The sequence below is a fragment of the Podarcis filfolensis genome, assembly GCF_964270895.1.
Source record: "Podarcis filfolensis genome assembly, chromosome: 12".
Taxonomy (NCBI): domain Eukaryota; kingdom Metazoa; phylum Chordata; class Lepidosauria; order Squamata; family Lacertidae; genus Podarcis; species Podarcis filfolensis.
The window spans coordinates 45,895,049-45,910,094 of record NC_139614.1 but is presented as its reverse complement, the minus strand read 5'-3'; the positions used below and the strand labels follow the sequence as shown (position 1 = coordinate 45,910,094).

General features: G+C 39.2%; 1 protein-coding gene across 2 annotated transcripts in view; it reads left to right on the top strand.

Annotated features, from left to right (window-relative positions):
- The window catches only part of DNAJB6 (DnaJ heat shock protein family (Hsp40) member B6), a 62,571-nt gene that overhangs the window by 18,660 nt on the left and 28,865 nt on the right, over positions 1 to 15,046 (top strand). Inside the window, exons 6-8 of one of the 2 annotated variants that reach the window (XM_083580000.1) lie at positions 7,935 to 8,066; positions 8,981 to 9,122; positions 9,597 to 9,667. In XM_083580000.1, the coding sequence (XP_083436126.1) occupies positions 7,935 to 8,066; positions 8,981 to 9,122; positions 9,597 to 9,667 (345 nt within the window). Of the gene's footprint in view, positions 1 to 7,934; positions 8,067 to 8,980; positions 9,123 to 9,596; positions 10,367 to 15,046 lie in introns of those variants that run through there. The other variant, XM_083580001.1, reaches the window with a different exon arrangement.

Genomic DNA, 15,046 nt, shown 5'->3' with positions numbered 1-15,046 from the left:
TTTGGGAGGGTGTTGTGCCTATATTTGAGGAGATGTTGCCTCCTTTTTTTGTCTGTGCTGTTTGTATTTGTTAGTAGTTCTAAGCATCGCCAGTTTTTCTCCTGTGAAATGAGTATTTTGTGGTTCACGGTTTCTTAGATTTCTAAAAGTGCCTGTTTGGGGACCCCTTCAAAGCAGTGTAGAATAATATCCGTTAGCCTTAATAACGCAATGGCCTTTTGTGTTGAAGTACTGGAAAATTACTTATTTTTCCTTTGAGATGTTAATAGAGTGGCGCAAATAGATCAACATTAATGAATGAAATTACTTTGTGGTGGTCTCATTCAAGCAGTCTGAGAGCTTGTATATAAATATGTGTTCAAATCAAAGAAGTTGTAATCAAATTGTATCCCCTTCAAACTGGTTGCTGAAATTGCTCCTGCTTTGGTTATCCAAGTATTTCATAATTGTACTGAAGGGGTGTTAACAGATGAGCAGATTTTCAGCTACCTTGGTTTAATTGCAAAGCTTGTTTCCTTTGGGGACAAAATAGCTCTAACCATATTGAAGAGTATCTTTCTACACAGTTGGGTTTTGGTGGGGAGAGTTGTCTATACACTTGACACCTAATTAATCTATTTTGTTGCCTTATTAAGCAGATCACCAATATGTTTCTGTTGCGAATAAAGTAGCACATTTTTGTGGTCAACACATATTCTTTCTCCAAACATCAATATTGTATCTTTTCTGTGATATGGAAGTTTCTTGATACTGTTGTAACAAGTGCCTGGATTCACATGTGTGCAGCCCTTGTTATGGATGTGTGTTAACCCTTAACCTTATACCCACAAGAAGCTCTCACACAGGAATAAAGAAAGTTTGGCTTATTATATGACATAGGAGCGGCAGAGTAATTAAGTGCTGCTTAAGACAGCAAAGTTACAAATTAAGCAGGTAGCCAATGTCTCCTAGTAAGACGGGCTTTGAGATAAGGAATTTCTGTCTTTCTCTCAGAGTTCCTGCCCATTTCTCACCTTGCCCTTCCTAGCCAATAGAGGACTGAAAACTGGCCATCTTGTTTGTTTTAACCAACTTTGATTCTGAGCCATTTATCTGACTCTAGCCATTTGTCTGCTATCTGCCTTCAAATCACCTTACCATTGTGTAGATGGCTCCCATTGAGGAGTTGAGTATCCTGTGCTTGGCAATTAAATTTGCATGTGTTAATCTTTAGGTCAGATGTGGGTAAACTCAAAATATGTCTAAACAAAATTTTTTTTTTCCTTCCAGTAGCACCTTAAAGACCAACTAAGTTAGTTCTTGGTATGAGCTTTCGTGTGCATGCACACTTCTTCAGAAGAAGTGTGCATGCACACGAAAGCTCATACCAAGAACTAACTTAGTTGGTCTTTAAGGTGCTACTGGAAAGAATTTTTTTTTTTTTGTTTTGACTATGGCAGACCAACACGGCTACCTATCTGTAACTCAAAATATGTCTGAATGCCTTTCAGGAGGTTTGGTATCAGGCTTGCTCCAGGGTCACCAAATTTTATCCTGGAGGATAAAATTTTATCCTGGAGGTGCCAACCTTGTACGTATGCCATGCTCTACAGAGAGCAACCTTATCACAAGTTCAGATTCACACACTCCTGTTCACACTATATGAGGCCCATATCAATGCAAAGCATTATTTGTGCATTTGCTTTCTCACACACACCTTAATCGCTGTCCATTTTAGCCCTACTGCATTACAGAACATACACAGGTGAACTTTTCAGAAGCATTGCCATAGAAATAAAACAAGTTGGCTCAAAGTGAACATGTGGTAGGTGAGGTTAAAAAGGACAAACATGCTGACTGCTATCAGCTAAGCCAGTGATCTTCATGTTATCTGTCAATTCAGTGCATCCCATTCAGTGGAAACTGTCTTGTTCCTCTACTAACTGGCACTGGAAGGACAGTGAGAGATTTGCAAATGGATAACTCTCTTAAGATAAGGTATTGCCTGCTTCAGTATATAGTTGCATGGTATCTGCAATTGGGGGGCTCTGCAGACAGGGGAAGAGATAAAAGATCCCCAAATAATTTCCTAAGCACCTTGTTGTGACCGCATAGTTCTGCATTGCATACATTTAGTGTTTACAAAAAGCTTTCACATTAAGATTATGGATTATCACTGTAGAGTGGGATACTTCACTCAACACATGTCAAAATCAGAGTTATTTTGGGTTTTGATTTTAGGACATGCTGACCTGCGTAACTTGAGCATCTCGCAGAAACAAGCACAAAACAAAAGTTAAAATTAACTGTGTGTAAGTTAAGGTTTAAACTGTTCTACTCTACAATTTAGTTTTTCAACAAATCATGTATATGATATTTGGAGCACTATCACACTAAGTGCTAGGCATGTAGGCAGATGAGGTCAAATAACTTGAATGGAAAAGAATACCTGGTGAATTAAGTGTGTTGATTCAAAGGCATACAGTGATAGAACTGAATGGGATGAAGTACACTTTTCCCAAGAGCTCAGTGTTGCTGAATAGTAAGAGAAGGTAATTTGGTGTTCCTATGGAATTGAAGGCTTGAGTCTCACCCAATTACAGTAATTTTAATATGGACAGAATAGGGGTAGCTTCAGGCCTCCTTCCACTTTACATTCATAATCCTATAGGGTTGAGTATGACAATGTGTTCTAAGCAAATGACCAGGTAACGTAAAAGAAAAAAGCGAAAGAAAACTTGGTTATATATAGATGCATAATAGTGGGCAGTAATATAATATTGTTCATGTTTACACAAGTGACCTTCATAGTTTGCTAGTGAGTCAAATCACTTTAGCAGGAATAATTTAGACTGTTGCATTAGTGGTTTACCTGATGCAGTGTTCCCCAACCTTGGGCCTCCAGCTGTTTTTGGACTACAACTCCCATCATCCCTCACTAGCAAGACCAGTGGTCAAGGATGATGGGAACTGTAGTCCAAAAAACAGCTGGAGACCCAAGGTTGGGGAACACTGTGATAGTGCATTCAGCTGAAAAGGGATATGTTCTCAAGTTTTAATACATGAACAATCTTTCCAAGCTTTTTGTCTCATTCCTAGTGCTTGGGAAACATCCTACCAAAGCACTAATGCTTGTTTTCATGTATGAGATAGTTTAGCTAACATTGTTACCCTTTATGATGATAGTACATAGATGTGTGCTATGCCTTTTAGCAGTATGCACAAGCACTCATATATGTGCATACCCCTAATATAATTGCAGTCAAAGGGTCGGAGGGCTACTCCAACTCATTTTTCATTGACCCTTATTTTCATATTCATACTATTTTACAAGAAAATATTTAACTTGATTTATCCAGAATAAATCCTCTAGGGAAAAATGTGTGTTATGTGGAATTAAGTCTCTGTTGCAGTTAGTTGGTCTAGATCAGGCATAGGCGAACTCCGACCCTCCAAATGTTTGGGACTACAATTCCCATCATCCCTAGCTAACAAGACCAGTGGTCAGGGATGATGGGAATTCGTATCCGGAGGGTCCACTGTATTGTTTTCTTGGAAATTTGATTAGGTTTACTTGGTGCCGTGGTCTCTTTAGGGTTCTGTGTCTTTCTAAGCCAGCCGCAGTGCCCTGCAAATACATTTTGGTAGTTTTGAACCTAATGGGTTATAAGTCCTATTCAGAGTAGAGCCACTGAAATTAATAAACTTAAGTTGGTCGTGTCCATTAACTTCAGTGCATTTATGTTAAGTAGGACTATACCACCCAATATGGATTATTTGAGAGTTAAGTGGATTCAGGATTCTGGGCAAAATCTTAAAACAGTTGCAACTGAAGGCCACTGTTAATTCTTTTGCTCATGTTGCTGTTGACTTTGCCTCAGGCTTATCCAGCAGAAGAGATTTTTTTTTTTTTTTTTTGCAGCTTTCAGCTCCATTTTTCAATTTGGACATTTACGAAGATAAGAAATAGCAATATGGGAGCTTGAAGGTGACGGGCTTGTTTGATTTACAGATGTACTGTGAAGCCCTATTGGAAAGATGTTGGTCAAATTAATTAGTGTGATTAACAACCAAGTGAATTGTGTAGCAGCAACAGACACCATTGTTTTACCAACAGTACAACAGTGGTTGAAAACCTAGAACCATTATACAAATCTATGATGCAACTGCATTTGGAAAACACTACAGTTCTGGTTGCCGCATGTGGCATTTGCCTCCTAGGTGGGTCATAAGGAAAGGGTTAAAATGAGTGTGATGTGATTGGCCAGTGGAAATTGATAGGAGGAGTTAGAGTGAGCTTCGGTGTTGCGTGAAAGTTAGTTGAGAATTGGGAGTTGAAGGAGGAAGAGGGAGGTTAAGTCTGTGGTTTGGTCAAGTTGTGTGGTGAAGGAGTGAGAGGAATTGTTAGGTGGAGTCAGATAGTTGGAACAATCAGTTTGATGTTGTTAGGAACGCATAGAACAGTTACAGAACTAGGATTAAGAAACTTCTAAGAAAAATTAACTGAACCCATAAGCTTGGTGAGGCCTATAAATAAACTTGATTATTTCTTAATATTAACAACTGTCTGGACTCTGTGATTACCCGTGAGGAGAAACGGGTTGGTGGCAGTGAAGAAAGCAATCACAGTGGTGGCACAGGGTCAATAGACTGTCAAATGTCCGAGGGCCCTGTGTGATTGCCACACCGCACCTCAAAAAGGACACTGTAAGTTGGAAAAGGGCCTCCAAAATGATTGAGGGGGTTGGGCAACTCCCCTGTGAAGAAATATTGCAGTGTTTGGGACTTTTTAGTTTAGAGAAAAGGTGAATAAGAGGTGACACAATTGAAGTTGATAAAATTATGCCTGGCATGGAGAAAGTGAATAGGGGAATTTTTTTCTCCCTCACCACACTAGAAAGCATGGACATCCAAGGAAGTTCAAAGACTGAGGACAAGTGAAAGAAAGTACTTCTTCACACAGCAGATAGTTACCGGTATATGGATTTTACTCCCATGGGAGGCAGTAATAACAGGAGTAATTAAAAACAAATTCACTTAATTTGACAACTAATTCTAGATATGTTCCATATTTTGTATGGCTGGTTTTCACTCATGAACAAGCTGTTCTTCCTCCTCTTTTGAACTGATGTATGATTTTGGAAGTAGGGGAATGAGAGACCTATCAGAGAGGGTTTTTTGCTTTGTTGCCGTTGTCAAATTAGGTTGAAGAGAAAGAGCTACCAAAGAAAACTCCCTTGAACAAAAATTTAATATACACCCATGACAGACAGATGGTATTGAACGTATATCACCCCAAAAGCATAATGGTCCCAAGTTTTTATCCATCTTGCTCCCCTTACTTCTGAAGGGGATGGAGCACATGTTCCCCATGCTGTAAAATGATGTCACTTCAAGCCCAAATAATTGGATGCCTATGAGATTATGTATCTGAATCTGGGTATATAAATTAAATCCTAGTAAGTATGTTTCAAGTTGCAAATTTCAGGAATGCCTCCCTAAGGCCTATTTTGTAGGCTGTCAGCAAAGCTGGGGTTTTTGTCACGTTTTCACAGCTGCAGCCACATTAGGCTCCCTGACTGGTGAATGTTCATGATACCTGCAAACATTGACTACACTTTATATGAGCTCAAACAAGTATTCTTGTAAGATACATTACGTTTATAATGTGTGAACAGGCAATAATATATGCAGGGATGTCCAACAGGTCGATCGTGATCTACTGGTAGATCCCTGGGAGGTTTTGGGAGATCGCAGTCGATCGCTGGATCCTTTCCTCAGCGGTGGTAAAGTAAAATTTGGCCTCCGCCCACCCTCCATTGTTCCACGATCCCCAGAACAGAAGACAGGCCTTTTTTAGTGAGATCTTTTGGTGTTAAATTCCGCCCCCCCCCTCTCACATCCAGCTTGGAACTTGTTATCTGGCACTCTTTGATTTAGATAAGTTTTGAAGCTGGGAAAATAAGAGATGCTTCTGATACCGGAAAACTGCATTTTAACTGGAGTGACATAATACATGTGGAAGCAACGAGTTTCTCCTGTGCCACAGGGTACTTTTGACTTGGCACACGAACTTTTTCCTCTGCCAAAAGGTTCCTGGGTGTTTTGCATATGTAAATGCTATGCATTCTGGTTAGGATCTAGATTGCTGATTGCATGCTAGTCCCGTTGAACTCATTGCCTAATGTTTCATAATTTCAGTGGGACTCTGATTCAGCTAAGGTAGTCTGGATCCAGCCTTCCATGTTCAGCCATTCATCTTCATGTAGTTGTTGAATTCCATTGCTTAACCTGTTTTTTCCCCCTTTGGCCTTGTTCATATTTTATAAAATGTTCCTCTCAAAAATCTGCAAGGACTGAAAACTCACTTTTTACAAATTATTTATTTATTGCATAACAACATTTATATACCACTTGATTGTAGAAAACACCTCAAAGCACCTACAAGCATATAATTTACACAATTTCTTTGTTTTATTTTAAAATGGTAAGATTCATTGGATGCTTTGGCAGAAAAGCGATATATAAATGAAATAAATAATGCCACTTAGCATAGCATACACATAAACTTCAAAACACTACTTTACAAAAGTTTCATGAAGATACTTCCCCTATCAAAATGGGTGCATGTGTCACTAAAATGGTTTTTGTTTTTTAATGAAGAAGTTACAGCAGTATATAATCAATTCCTGTTCGTTATTCCTAGTATGTTCATATGTCTGCTTAATGCATCTTCAAACACTTCATGCATATTGATACAACTTACTTGTACCGACTATGGTAAAGTGTTTGGAGTGTAACTTTAGCATTCAGGTAGTACTCAAGGAATTCATATACACTCACAATCAGATGTAATGGACCATTTAAGTTTATTTCGGGAAGACATGGCTTCTACAATAGATCTGGTTTCAGAGAGGAAAGACTAGCCCTCAATTTTAAAAGAGATAATGCAACATATAAAATCACCATTGAGCTTTCAAAATGCCAACTACTTTAACTTCACATTGCCAGAAATTTTCTTGCTTGGTTTCTTCAAGCACATCCATTGTGGGTTTTCTAATACTCTTTTATGATCTGTAGTCTTTGTGAAGGCTTTAAAGATATTTTGTTAAAGTGAATCTAGAAAACCAGATTCATCTCCTTTAACAGAGTTTAGTAGTTATACTTTTAGGATTTTGAATATATAATGTATTTCACTAAATGGCAATGATGAATTAAAAATGAACTACCTGCAGTGACATTGAACCTTTCCACAAAATCAGCTGCATCCCTTCCGATAGGGAGAAAAAGATCACAAAGGCTGTAAGCCTGTGCAGACTTTCATGAACACAATGAGATTTACTTCTATGTATACATGCATAGCATGGGACGCGGGTGGCACTGTGGGTAAAACCTCAGTGCCTAGGACTTGCCGATCGCATGGTCGGCGGTTCGAATCCCCGCGGCGGGGTGAGCTCCCGTCTTTCGGTCCCAGCTCCTGCCCACCTAGCAGTTCGAAAGCACCCTTAAGTGCAAGTAGATAAATAGGTACCACTTTATAGTGGGAAGGTAAACGGCGTTTCCGTGTGCTGCGCTGCTGCTGGCTCGCCAGAGCAGCTTTGTCACGCTGGCCACGTGACCCGGAAGTGTCTTCGGACAGCGCTGGCCCCCGGCCTCTTAAGTGAGATGGGCGCACAACCCTAGAGTCGGACACGACTGGCCCGTACGGGCAGGGGTACCTTTACCTTTACCTATACATGCATAAGGTTGCACTGAAAAGCAGAGACCGCTCCATGTATCTGCCAGTTGGAGAACTAATGTTTGTTAAAGACGGAAAGTGTGTGATATTGCAAGTAGACAGCAAGCACTGGCTTGGTTGTCTTTAATACTTAAAAAATCACTAATTTTGTACTTTAGAGTGTTTAGTACTGAAGCTTACCGGTATATGATTTTTAAAACTTTATTTTTATTTGCAGAAGATCCTTTTGATGACTTCTTTGGCAATAGGCGAGGGCCACGTGGAAATAGGAACAGAGGTGGTGGATCCTTTTTCTCCGCTTTTGGTGGATTTCCTGCATTTGGGAGTGGTTTCTCTTCATTTGATACGGGTAAGGTGAATTAAATTCAGTTTAATCAGCGAATGTAGACAATTTCCCAATTAGAGCGAAGTTTAAACTGCAAATGGTAGGATTGTTCGATGATCCACTAGTTAGACATGAAAATTTGGGAGTCATCATCCCTGAAAATTGGCTGTGCTTGCCCAAGGCTGGTGGGAGTTGTAGTATAGCAACCTCTGGAGCACCACAGATTCCCTTCACCTGAGCTACAACTGAAAGAAAACAGTGCTGAATCCAGAGCTATTTTAGATGCACATAAAGGCTTGAATTTGAACTTGCCTGCAGTTTGTTTTCTGGAAAGTTCATCAGTTTCAAAAGTGATTTTCCATGTGACATCGGGTAAACTATTATTAGTAATACTAATACTAATACTAATAATATACCACCCTTCCTCTGAAGAGCACAGGGTGGTTTACATCATAAAAATAAAATTACAGTTTGGATTCCAGCTAGCTTTTAGGAAATGTGTCATTATGCTGTCTTCAGCTCTTCAAAAGGCTTGCAGCATAGGTTTAAACCAGTGAATCACATAATTTTAACTTTCACAAGCAATACATCATGTGGTTTACTGTTAATGAAATTTCTTAGTATCATTATATTATAATATCATATCAAGGACCCAAACTTCATTTTGAGTTGGAGCATCGAAAGGTAAGGAAAAACTACAGCTAAATTTAAGAGATTGGCGGTTGTTTAAAATTGCTAGAATCAGGATATAAACTGGTATATGAAGTTAATAGACGTGGTTACACATAGTGGCCTGACAAATCAGTTCTGAATTTTACTGAGTTTATTAATCTGTGGAAAAAGCAGGAGTGAAAAACTGTTGGTCCTTTGGGGGGGGAGATGTACCCCTTTTTTTGCCTTGGTTCAAGTGCATTCTGACACTTTGATTCCCTTACCAGGTTTTACTTCGTTTGGTTCTCTGGGACATGGGGGCCTTACTTCATTCTCCTCCACATCGTTTGGTGGCACCGGGATGGGCAACTTCAAATCTGTATCGACTTCAACTAAAATAGTTAATGGCAGAAAAATTACTACAAAGAGGTACAGTGATCTAAATTCACATTTCTCAGTAGGTTAGTTATGTAACTGGTTTTCTGTAGTCTTAATAGAATTTTAAAGACATAGAATTATAGAAATATATTGCTTCTCTCTTTATTACTTGCCCAAGGAAGGAAACAAATGCTTTCACTAGGCAGAATTACGTAACTTCAAAGTGTGTATATACTGTGTTTACATTAGTGACACACTCAGTTCCCAATAAGCTTAGGTTCTCTGTTTTCAGGTTGCTGCCTCTCATTTTCCCAAGTTTTGAGTGTGGTGTTAGTGGTGTTTGAATTAGCTGTGATTGAGGTGCCAAAGGTCCAGTCCTAGTGGATTAGAGATGTGATAAATATGTGAAATTGTGATGTCGGATCTGGCTGAAATTGGAATTGTGCTAAAATGGTGCCAACTGGTTGTTATTTTTTTAAAAAACACACTTCAGAAAAGACTATTAAATGGATTTTTATCCTGCAGAATTGTTGAGAATGGACAAGAGAGAGTAGAAGTTGAAGAAGATGGCCAGTTAAAGTCTTTAACAGTAAATGGTAAGGAGCAGCTGCTACGCTTGGATAACAAGTAATTCAACGCACGCATTTAACAGAAATGTTAAGCTATAACGAGCACCCTTTGAGGATTAACAGGAACATTTTTTTGAAGATTTCAAACGAACTCTTTTCATTATACTGTACGTAATCTAAAGTATTTATAAACGGCTCATCGGAGCTCATGATACTGTCAGACTTTTGCGTTTATTTGCTGGGACCACATGAATAGGACCATTTTTTGTCCTTAAAATTGTTGTAAATTTCTGTATGCACTTTGCTTTTTATTAAACCTGATTCTAGGTGGACAATTACCCTGCATTAGCGCTAGGGCAAAATTGTACACTAACATTAGCATGAATCCTGCTTTTTTTGATTTTTTTGTTTGTTTGTTTGATATGTGAGCCAACTAGTAGTTTAAATCTACTGTGAAGTTTAACATTTCTGAGGCAGATTTAGTTTCAAGCTTTCAATATTTAGTAGTGAAATAATGTTAATATGTTACAGGTGGTGCATTTTTGGTTTAAACGAATTAAGGATGTTTTCTAGTTGTGCATGAATGCTGGCAATTTAGTCAGTTTTGACATCTAAATGTGTAATGTTTAAGCCTAGGCTAACAAAAGTTAAAACTAGTGAGCTTGGGTACTTTGTCATTTTTGCTAAAACGTTAAAAAATGAATAAATGCTGATGTTTGTGGTGCATTCTTTCATGGGTAACATTTGTAGCTTTTTTTGTGCGCCTGTGTAACTTGGATAATAACTATACTCTGCTTTTCAGTACCTGCTTACTTCAGACTTTCTTCCTTGCAAACGTTTCCCCATATAAGAATTGGGTGCCACTAAACAATTAACCACAACATTCTCAACTAGACAAGTGTTATTTCTCTGGATTAGGTAAATGTCCCACCAGCGGATATGAAACAATTGTATTTTCCCCCTCTGCCTGCAAACCCACCCCCCCATCTGCGCCAGAGAGTTCCCCGAACCTTTTGAAGCAGATTTTGAGAATGTGTGGGCAGAGCAAGAGTTAAGTTCCATTTGCACGAAGCTCATTGTTCAAGCAGGACATCAGAGATTGATATTACCCCCTAAATTCATTTTTTGTGAACTGACATAAATGTAGTTCTAACCATTATTTTTCAGTGAGCAATGCTTTTTGTTTTTTCCTGAAACAGTAGATGGCTGCAAAAAGCAAAATAGGAAACATGTATTTGTTTTTCAGTTTAAGTGTTGTAATTTTTTAGACTGACATTCAGTTGGATAAGAACATGGGCGAGTCCCTTATTCGGTATAAGCTAGGCTCCAGTGAAACCTATTTAAATTAAGCTACGAGACAGAAGATCACACTGGAAGCGTGGGAGAAAAAGAGGAAGGTAAACCTTTATCAGGGCAGCTTTGCTCTAAAACCTTGAGATCATCATTAGTTGTAATGAAGTTGTTTCCTACTGGTGGCTAACCTGTAGCCTTCTGGAACTTGTTGGACTACAGTTCCCATCCCATTGTTGTTCCTGGTGGCTGGGACTGATGGGAGTTGTAGTCCAATAACATCTGGAGGACTGTAGGTTAGCCACAGTGCTATATAACTTCAGCAGAAAGTCAGTACCTATTAATTTAGGACGTGCAAGTGCACTTTGTATCCATTTCTAAAACTAACCATAAGTCTAGCTTTGGATATCCTGCCTACAAATTACGGAAAGCATCATTCCTGCATTGCAGGGAATTGGACTAGATGACTCTTGGGGTCCCTTCCAACTCTACAATCATACCCTTTTAAGGTCCTTCCTAATGTAAACCTCTCAATGGTTGGCATATGTTCATATATCTTGGGCCGTGTCCTCCAAATTGACTGTCCTTCTGTGATTAAAGAGGGGAGGGGACCATTTCACCAAACTCCTTCATTGGGAGAAGAAATTCTCTAGCACTTCCTTGTGGATGTGGAGCTCACCACTAGCAGTGGCTGTAGCATAGTTTCTTTTTCCCTGAGTCCCCCCCCCCCCGTCACTTTTTTAGCAGCAGCAATGGCCATGTTGACAGACTGACCACCATTTCGCATCCTCCACAGTGCCCCTGGCCAAGTGCCATTCTAGGGCATGTGGGACAAAGGAATGAGAAAAGGTCAAATGTATTTTTAACACAGAATTCATTAATCAGTAACCCATTATGATCTATATTTCATTTCTTATTTCTGTTCTCTTTGGGAAACATCAGTCTAGAATGATGAGGGTGAATGATACTGAGTTAGGAAAGGCTAATCACACTTGCTATAAACAGAAGCCTTTAACTGAAACAAAAACTAGCTGCCTTGTGCATTTTCCATTTCACTCCTCATAAATTCCATCCAAATTGCTAAAGGAGAGCATTAATAGGTTATTTTCATTGAAGAATCAGCCCCTGGTACTTTCTCAACATTCACAGTTTAAGAACTATTGACAGTGCTAGTTGTAGCTTATTATTAACTTAAAAACAAACAGTATTGTTGAGCAAAACTTGACAAGAGTTAGAAGGCTAGCCCATCAACAACTATATTATGGTGATAAAATAAGTAGAATACTGTACATTATTTCGTATTTCAAAACACAATGTGCTTAACTTGCCACATGGGTGCTTTTGCTGGAATGGTTCTATGCAGGCAAACATGGGGCTGTGTATATACTGTGGTTGAAAATTAGAACTGTGTTCCAAGAATTGTCAACATCCTGCATCCTGCCTTGCAATTTAAATTTACATATTAGCTTATTTTGAAGCCCTCTCCTGTATCACTTGAAATCTCATGAGATTTCACCAGGCACCAAACATACGCATGATCTGCAAAACCTTCACCACCAACCTTCAAGTGAGGGCATAATCCCATGGGAATTATGAGAAAACATGTAATTTGCATCACTGACAGACATGCCGCTCATACTTTGTAGCTTATCAAGAGCTGAGATTTTCAGGATGGTGAATTCTGTGCTAGATGATTTTTGTACTTGCGCAATCTGATCATAGAATGCACACAGCCCCTGTATACCAAATTGCCTGGCAGTTCTGTCTCTTCCAAATGCGCTGCATCATATTTAGCAGCAGCTAGTCATTTGGATGTCAAATCTAACTCTTAGCTGCTAACCTTTCTGGTATTGCAAGCCAAGCTACACTTTGTGTTGTCTGTATGTACAAGGTGTTAAATTTGATCTGGCGAAATGTGGTTCTTACTGCTTAGCATTTGTGAGAATAAATCCAGACCTTGCCTGGGGGTTGGGTGTATTGTTTTTAGCCCAACAGAAACCTGTTAGTCACTCCATGCATCCACAAAAAATTCAGTTTACCTGTTTCCAGTCTGGAAAGGGTAAAAGGTGCTCATTTACTTTCCTGGGGGTTTGCTTCATGGCATGCACCTCCCCAAGATAAAGAACAATAAAAATGAAGGTCCTTAGAAGCCGAAGCAAGAACAATTGCAAGACCCAGAGTATAAACATGGTCTGTCTGTCTGTCTATGTATCTATCTATCTATCTATCTATCAATCATCTATCTATTTATCTAATGTAAACTACATCGTTGAAGATACAAAAAAAATCAATTAGAAGACTGCACACTAGTAGACAAAGAAGTGTTTTGACTGCTTCATATTTTTCAATTGAGATTGTTTTATCAATTGTCCATTATATGAGTGATCAACTCCCGAAGAGTTGGCGGTTCTTGTGCTTTTTTGAAAGGCTGAGCAGTCGGAGTGGATCTTTGTCTACAGTTGTGCCATCTTCTGATTTATATTATTTGGTTTTTTTGTTTCTGTACCTTCATTGATGTAATTAGTTTTCCAGCCATACATATTGAGTACAATACAGTACCATTTTCCTATTCTGAGTTGTGTAATTGTTTTTGCTTATGCAACTCCCCAAACCAGTGCCATTCCCCCTTTTCTGGAATATGCAGTGTAAAATGTCAGGGGCTTGACAAGTCCATTTCCGCTCGCCCTACTTTGTTTTTCTTTTTTCAATGACATGAAATCTTTGTTCCAATTACTTTTGACCATATATTTAATTTGTAGACTTCCACAGTCTGCCTAACAGTTTATTTAGAGCCCCCCTCAATATACTGACCTGCCACTAGCATTGTGTAAGGTGACAGGTTCTTGTCAAAGAAAAACCCTTCCATTTCCAAGTATGTATATTTCTGCACACCTAGAAAGTTTCCTGTAAAAACCACTCCCCTGTCTATGTATGGCTCTGTTTCTCTTCCTAAATGATAAAGCGTTCAACCACCTGAGTTCTCAATTAGAAAGAAGAAATGAGACTTAAAGCAAACTGCTCCAGTGTGGAGTATTCACAAGTATTCCAACCAGCCATGTTCTCTTCCTAGATATTCCATTCTACCGCCACCCTGGCTTTGTTCTCCCCTATCCTAACAAGCACTCAGCATTCTGTGACTGCTGAACATGCTGCGTCCTCATGGATTTTCCTCACAAAAAATATTTTTTCAATTACTGCAAGTTTTGGGGTCCCTATAAACCCACTGATAGCTCTGTTTTGTTTCTCAGTGCACTCACGTTTTGGCTAAAAAAAAACCCCTGTCAGCACTCATCAGCTGAGATTGTTATTAGAGGGGGTGATTGAGTAGGATGGGAAAAGAAATTAGAGGTGAAATATTCAACAGTGATAACAAATGGGCAGGTTATGGATTTATACTTAATCCCTACCACCCTACTTGTTTTAACACGTTGGGTGTTGGTCCCTCTTCCCCAGTGTTGTCCGCACTGAGTGGCAGAACATGGACATTCCGCATGCAAGCAATGTGCTTTTTACCACTGACCTATGGCACTTCCTGACTACAGATTCTGCTCCATTGGCACACTTTTATATTACGGAATGATAGTTTTGACTTGGTCACTTGTGGGTTTTTCTAGCTGCGACTGCCTGGTGTAGCTGATCATCTAGTCTTGAGAATAGCTGATGGGCTACATTTTACAGCTGCGGTCAGAGAAAGAGAAATTTGTCTATTGGATCCAGACTTTGTTGCACTTTGAAATCAATGGAACAAAGGCATGACTTTATTTGTGCTGTTAATTTCAGTGGGGTGTATGTGCAGCTAAGTCTGAATCAAGCCTACTATGTGTACTATGTTTAAATCCTGTGGGTAAGTAGCTGTATCATAACTTTCTGTAGAACTTTGGCATCCTTTATTTTCAAAGCTTGGTAAGTCTGGAAAGTTGTTTCTAAGGGCCACTAAATGCATGCTGTATTTGTGTGTAGGTGACAAGGTCTGCAATCTTTTCCTGCATTAGCACATGAAACACATTCCCCCCCTTGTTTGAAACTTGACCCAGTTGCTGAAGCATTCAATACTGAGACATGCTAATGCCAAATTTTCTAAATTGTGAAGTTTATTATTAAATACATTGTATTAAC